We start from the raw sequence: 7575 nt of genomic DNA, 5'->3' as shown, positions 1-7575 counted from the left end.
AGAGCTGAAAAGCCCGTGAAAGTCTGTACCAATAGAATTGCTTTGCAAACATGTAACCAATCCGCTTAAGCCAGCTACTAACCGCTTTTGCATATCTTATAAATTTGTGTAACAAGCTTGAGCTCGGCGCTTTCTGACCCTGCACCACTGTGATGTTTGTGGCAGAAAGCCCTGGCTCGAGACAGTAATAAACTTCCCTTTTTGCGAGTTGCATTGTCTTGGAAGCCTTCTCTCTCTTCCCGCTCGGGGATTCAGACATCGGGCATAACATTTGGGGGCTCGTCCGGGATCCCTTGACCGGGAGAAGGGAACGCTTACAGGACAAAGGGGAAGGATAAATAATAACACCGGTGCTCAGGAAAGCCCAGAGTAAATCCAAGGCCCTGCTGGGAAGCAGGGAGGTATCTGGCACAGAAAGAAGGCTTTCTATAAAGGGGGAGCCAGCCGGCGTAAGGCCGAGGCCAGCGGACGCGCTGGGAGGCAGCCGACTCCGCGGGAAAGAAAGTTCCTCTCCCGACCCCGAGTCTGGTGAACAGCGGACGCCATTCGGTAAGGTGAATCTGCTACCGGGAGGCAAGAAAATTCAGGGGGCCCGAAAACCCAACGCTGTGTCGTCGGCCGACGTTTGTTTGTCCGTGTGTTTGTCTTTGGCTCTCCGTGTTTTTGTGTGTGCCGGCGTTGTCTCTAGTCTCGTTCTCTTCTGGTGCATCGTTCTTTCTCACTTCTGACTTATTCTCCTTCTCTTACTTCTCTGATCTGCCCTCAACTCCTTTTCTTTTCGGGAGTTTCAGTGAACAGGCGAACGGTTGTGGGGGCAATTGATGAGTCCTGGCCAGGGCTACACTCTGGCGGACTCTGAAGGCCCTACAATAAGTAAGCCTCAGTAACTAGAGCCCAACTGGGTGAAACTCTCCTTTAACATCCCTAACTGAGGACGTGGCCTAAAATTCTTCTTGTGGGCACGGGTCAGGCACTTAAAGGCCATTAGGGCGCCTGCCACTTGAAGACTCCCGTGAGAGGATAAGGGGGTCACAGAATGGGCTAGAAACCCCTAGGGTGCCCGCCCCCAGCAAGAAAACTTCCGTGCAACGACGCAGGCACATAAACAGTTCCAAAAGCATACCATAAGCCCAACCTCTTGGCCGCCACCACTCCCGGTAGGATTTTTGGTGGTCGTTCTCAGTGACTTTCTCTCTCTCTTCCTTACCATTTATTCTTTGACCATGGGGCAAGGAGAATCTACCCCACTTTCTCTCATGACTGACCATTTTTCGGATGTCAGGGCCAGGGCCCATGACTTGTCTTTGCTAGTCAAGAAAAGTAAATTAATAACTTTTTGTTCTGCAGAGTGGCCCGCCTTTCAGGTTGGATGGCCTCTGGAAGGCACCTTTCAACCGTCCATCATACAGGCTGTGAAGGAGAAGATTATGGCTCCTGATCCCTGGGGCCATCCGAGTCAGGTCCCCTATGTCATGGTCTGGCAGGATCTAGTGGAAAATCCGCCTAAATGGTTAAAACCTTTTGTTCACAAACTTCCTAGTTCCTCCAATTCACAGGTCCTGGTGATGGAGACCCCCCCGGAGGAAACCAAAAAGAAAGAGGACCCAAAACCAGTCCTTCAGGAATCATCTTATCCAAACCTGATAGGTCTAGAAACGGAGATAAGGCCTCCGCCATATGTGCCCTCCTTGCAATCCCCTCCGAGGAGAGAAGCTCCCACAGGTGAACCGAGAGGATTAAGAGGGCCAACGGGAACCGACCGTGAGGGGGGACCAGCATTGGGGACCCGGGGGAAAACTAAGGGAGATAGGGGTAAGCAAGACCCTGGGGACCCAGAGTTACCTTCATCCACTGTTCAGGCGCTCCCTGTCCGAGTGGGACCAACTAACCTGGACAGAGAGCGAACCTATCAGTACTGGCCCTTTTCCACGAGTGACCTGTACAGTTGGAAGACCCAAAACCCTCCTTTCTCAGAGAAGCCCCAAGGCCTCATTGACCTCTTAGATTCCATTTTGCTCACTCATAATCCCACCTGGGATGATTGTCAGCAGCTGTTGCAGGTGCTCTTCACCACGGAAGAACGGGAGCGAATTCTGGCAGAGGCGCGGAAACGGGTCCCAGGGGTCGACGGGAGGCCAACCGCCCAGCCTCATCTTGTGGACGAGGGGTTTCCTCTGTTGCGGCCTAACTGGGATTTTGAGCGGGTGGAAGGTAGGGAGCATCTCCGAGTGTACCGCCAGACTCTAATGGCTGGCCTGCGGGCTGCAGCAAGAAAGCCGACAAATCTGGCAAAGGTAAATTTAGTAAGGCAAGAGCCCACTGAAAGCCCGGCAGCCTTCCTAGAGAGGCTGACGGAAGCTTTCAGGCAATATACACCTATGGACCCCCAGGCTGAGGAGTCATGCGCTGCAGTTCTGTTAGCATTTGTGAATCAGGCAGCCCCAGATATTAGGAAGAAATTACAAAAGGTAGAGGGATTGGGAGAACAGACAATACAGGATTTACTGAAAGTAGCTGAAAAGGTATTTAATAATAGGGAGACCCCAGAAGAAAGGGAAGAACGAATTTGGCGGGAGGAAAGGGAATTAGCGGAGAAGATCAGGAAAGAAGATAGGGAACATAGGGCGAGGGAAAACCGGAAGAACCAGAAGGAGCTAGCCCAGATTCTTTTTGCGGGGATAAAGGCCGGAACAGAATTGAGGGAACCTCGAGACCCCCGGACGGGAGAAAAAGAAAAACCAAAAAGGCAGGCCCTAAAGAAGGATCAGTGCGCCTACTGCAAAGAACAGGGGCACTGGAAAAACGAGTGCCCTAAGAGGGACTCAAGGAGAGAAATGACCCAGAGAGAGAAAATCCCCCCTGGAACTCGAGTTCTATATGCGGGAGAAGACAGTGACTAGGGGAGTCGAGACTCGGCACCCCTCCCCGAGTCCTGGGTAACCATACATGTGGAGGGGAAACCCGTTGGCTTCATGGTAGATACTGGCGCCCAACACTCTGTTTTAAATAAAAAACTGGGACCAATGTCTAAGAAAGCCAGCTTAGTGCAAGGAGCCACGGGGACAAAAAGATATTGTTGGACCACAGAACGGAAAGTAAATCTGGGGACCCACCAGGTGTCCCATTCGTTTTTGGTGATACCAGAATGCCCAGCCCCTCTACTTGGAAGAGACTTGTTGACTAAAGTTAATGCTCAGATCCATTTTGACCCCGGGGGAATGTCAGTCATGGATGGACTTGGACAACCGATACATGTCTTGTCCCTAGCCTTAAGGGATGAATACAGACTTCTTGCGCCTAAGTCCTCAGAGACCATAGCACTAGATGTACAACCGTGGGTCCATAAATATCCATTGGCCTGGGCAGAAACAGCAGGAATGGGACTAGCTAAACAGAGACATCCGGTCGTCATCGAGCTAAAGGCCAAGGCAGTTCCTGTGAGGGTGAGACAGTACCCTATGAGCCAAGAAGCTCAGCGGGGGATCACTCCCCACATTCGACGGCTCATGGAGGCCGGAATTCTCAGGCGATGCCAATCCCCTTGGAACACCCCCTTACTGCCGGTGAAGAAGCCAGGGGGGACAGATTACAGACCTGTCCAAGACCTGCGAGAAGTCAACAAACGGGTGAGTGACATACACCCAACTGTCCCTAACCCGTATACCCTCCTGAGCAGTTTACTGCCTGAGTACACTTGGTACACTGTGCTGGACTTGAAGGATGCCTTTTTCAGCCTACCCCTGGCAGTCCAGAGCCAGGAGATATTTGCCTTTGAGTGGACTGAGGGGGAGGGCCAACCGGTAGTACAATTAACTTGGACCCGCCTCCCGCAGGGGTTCAAGAACTCCCCTACCTTGTTTAATGAGGCTCTGAGTGAGGACCTCTACGAATATTGGGCTTGCCACCCAGAGGTCATTCTGCTACAATATGTAGATGACCTTATGTTGGCTGGAACCACAGAGGAAGCTTGCAGCCGTGCCACTGGGGACCTATTACAGACCCTAGGCATCTTGGGATATCGCGCTAGCGCAAAGAAGGCACAAATAGCCCGGCAAGAGGTCACCTATTTGGGGTATAAGATCAGGCAGGGGCAAAGGTGGCTAACCCAGGCCATGAAAGAAACAATATTGCAGATACCAGAGCCCCAAAACCCCCGCCAGGTGAGAGAGTTTCTGGGGACTGTTGGATATTGCAGACTGTGGATTATGGGGTTTGCTGAGAAGGCCCGGCCCTTATATGAGAGAAGTAAAGAGACCCCAAAGTGGACTTGGACTGAGCCAATGAAACAGGCTTTCCAGACACTCAGACGGGCCCTACTAGAAGCCCCAGCCCTCGCCCTGCCTAACCCAAATAAGCCATTCCAGCTGTTTGTAGATGAAAAGCAAGGAATAGGAAAGGGGGTCTTGACTCAACAATGGGGACCATGGAAGCGGCCAGTAGCATACCTTTCGAAGCGATTAGACCCGGTGGCCGCTGGGTGGCCCCCTTGCCTTCGCATCATTGCAGCTACAGCCCTCCTCGTCTGCAACGCTGACAAGTTGACGTATGGACAGCAACTCTCGGTTTACACCCCCCACGCCGTGGAAGGGGTTTTAAAGCAGCCGCCGGGTAAGTGGATCTCCAATGCCCGCTTGTCACACTACCAGGCCTTGCTGCTCGATGCCCCACGGGTGCGTTTTCAGACCCCTTGCTTCCTAAATCCGGCCACGCTCCTACCCAACCCAGAGAAGGACAGCCCTCTCCATGATTGCAGTGAGATACTGGCTGAGGCCCTGGCAGCACGAAAAGACTTAACTGATGTACCCCTAAGCAACAGTGAGCTAGTATGGTTCACCGATGGGAGCAGTTATGTAAAAGATGGGCAAAGGAAGGCGGGAGCCGCCATAGTTGATGATTCAGGGCAGACGATATGGGCTGAGACACTACCCCCAAACACTTCTGCACAAAAAGCAGAATTGATTGCCCTAATACAGGCTCTGGAGCAAGCCAAAGGGAAAAGAGTCACCATTTTTACTGACAGCCGATATGCTTTCAGCACTGCCCATATTCAAGGTCCCATATACCAAGAAAGGGGATTTCAGACAGCTGAGGGAAAAGAGGTCAAAAATCTGCCTGAGATTCGCAGGCTCTTGGAAGCTGTCCAACTACCCCGGGCAGTAGCTATAGTACATGTCCCCGGTCACCAGAAGGGAGAAGACCCTAAGGCGCGGGGCAATCGTGCCGCTGATGCGGCCGCTCGAGAAGCGGCTAGCCGGGACTATGCCGCCCCCATATTAGCCGTGGGACTTCCACCCCCTGGTATGGGGACCTAGCCACCAGTTCCCGAATATTCCCTCCCTGATCTCGCCTGGATCAACAAGGATACCACCCTCCAGAAAGATGACCAAGATGGATGGTACCGAGACCAAAACAACAACCTGATCTTGCCTGCCACCCTGGGTCGTCACCTGTGTGAACGCCTGCACACAACTACACACTTGGGAGAAAAAAAGACCCTAACACTTCTCCAGATGGCCTGCCTGAGGTTCCCTCGACAAAATGCAACTGTACGAGAGATAATTCAAGCCTGCGAAGCGTGCCAGCTGATGAGGGCAGAGAAGAAGCAGCACCCGGGAACGAGGTACCGAGGGGAAAAGCCAGGGCAACATTGGGAGATAGATTTCACCGAGGTAAGGCCAGGCAAGTATGGGTACTGCTATCTGTTGGTACTGGTAGATACCTTCTCGGGGTGGGTAGAAGCTTTCCCCACTAAGGGAGAGACAGCAATAGTGGTTGCTAAAAAGATCTTAGAGGAGATAGTGCCTAGGTATGGGCTGCCAGTGACTATGGGCTCTGATAATGGACCTGCCTTTGTGAGCCAGATTGTACAAGGGCTGGCCCAAGCTCTGGGGACGAAATGGAAGTTACATTGCGAATATAATCCCCAGAGCTCAGGACAGGTTGAGAGAATGAATCGGACCCTAAAAGAAACTTTGACAAAGTTGGCAATAGAGACTGGCGGGGACTGGGTGACCCTCCTCCCCTTTGCACTCTTTCGGGCACGTAACACCCCTTATAAGCTGAATCTTACTCCTTTTGAGATTCTGTATGGAAGACCCCCTCCTGTGTATCCTATTTTCGAAGGAAAATGTCTGCCACCCCCTACTTTGGGACAATTCCAGCAAACTCTGATAGCATTAAGTAAGGTGCATAACCGTGTTTGGAAATTGATTCGAGAGATACATGAGGGCCAAAACAAGAGGGCCCTCTCCTCACATAATATTGGCCCAGGTGATTGGGTTTGGGTAAAACGACACCAATCTAAAGTATTAGAACCTAGATGGAAAGGCCCTCATGTTGTTCTTCTTACCACTCCTACCGCTGTCAAGGTCGACGGGATTGGACCCTGGGTTCACTGCAATCACGTGCGGCAAGCCACATCGGAAGAACAGGAAAAAGCGCGAGCAGAATGGAAGGCGAGTCCTCACCCGTCAAATCCTTTGAAACTGAAACTCGTCCACTGGGAGGCCTCCTAATTCTCCTGCTGATGGCAGCTCTCATCGACCCAGGAGCGACCAGTCATAACCCCCATCAACCTGCTAAGATCACATGGAAACTCAACGACGGGCAAACTCATGAGCTGCTCAATGAGACCTCAGGAATCCACCCTCCAAACACCTGGTGGCCGGACCTGAACTTCGACCTCTCAAGCCTCTTCGCAAAGCAGGACGGTCTCTATGATAAGTACTATAGGGATGGGATAAAAAACCATAGGTTGGGGTTTTGGGCTTGCCCAGGCTATGTAAAAAATAACTGGAAAACCTGTGGTGGCATAGAAAGCTATTATTGCAGGAGCTGGAGTTGTGTGACCTCTTGTGATGGACCCCAGAGGTGGGATGTCGGAAACAGAGATCTAGTTAGCTTCACCTTCAAGGACCGTAGACACCAGGGGCCTCAGGTACGAGTACAATTTAACCAGGAACGGGCAAAAAAAGAAAACCGCTGGACCTCAGGACTGACTTGGGGTTTTCAGCTTCACGTAAATTGGCCCGGCCCCTACCCAGGCGAGCTTTTAATCATTAAACAGGTTATTGAGCCGGTGCAGGTACATAGTTTAAGTCCCAATCTGGTCAAAGCATTACAGGGGCACAAGGCGACCCTCAAGCCAACCCCCTTGAGACCAAGCTTGCCGGGAACATTTAACATCTCCTCTACCCCGAGCCTCAGAGGCAAACTGACAGAAACCCCTGGCCCTCTGGCTGTTACCATTAGCTCAGCAATTCAGGACCCCCTATGGGCCTTAGTGAATGCAGCCTTTACGGTCTTAAACCATACCAACCCTAATGCAACCCAGTCCTGTTGGCTTTGTTATAATCTTCACCCCCCCTTCTATGAGGCCATAGGCCTCAATGTCTCTTACCACTTATCTTCAGGCCAGAACCCACCCCCATGCCGATGGAAAGAATGCAAGGTTGGCCTCACAATGAATGAAGTTTGGGGACAGGGACTCTGTTTGGGCACAGTGCCACGTGATAAAACTTCCCTCTGTGCCCGGACTATTAGTAACCTACGCTTATATGGCAAAAATTGGATTGT

At 51.8% G+C, this 7575-nt stretch overlaps 1 protein-coding gene across 1 annotated transcript; it reads left to right on the top strand.

Annotated features, from left to right (window-relative positions):
• Positions 1-5087: 5087 nt before the first annotated feature.
• LOC122683664 (protein NYNRIN-like) lies at positions 5088-6515 on the top strand (the record flags this gene model as incomplete). The annotated part of the gene is made up of 2 exons (XM_043887444.1): positions 5088-5279; positions 5361-6515. Coding segments are annotated over 2 exons (1347 nt in total), but the record flags the coding sequence as incomplete, so codon positions are not given.
• Positions 6516-7575: the final 1060 nt, after the last annotated feature.

The sequence above is a fragment of the Cervus elaphus genome, chromosome 25 (assembly GCF_910594005.1).
Source record: "Cervus elaphus chromosome 25, mCerEla1.1, whole genome shotgun sequence".
Lineage (NCBI taxonomy): Eukaryota > Metazoa > Chordata > Mammalia > Artiodactyla > Cervidae > Cervus > Cervus elaphus.
The sequence above is the reverse complement of the archived record's forward strand: the minus strand, read 5'-3'. Positions and strand labels throughout refer to the sequence as shown.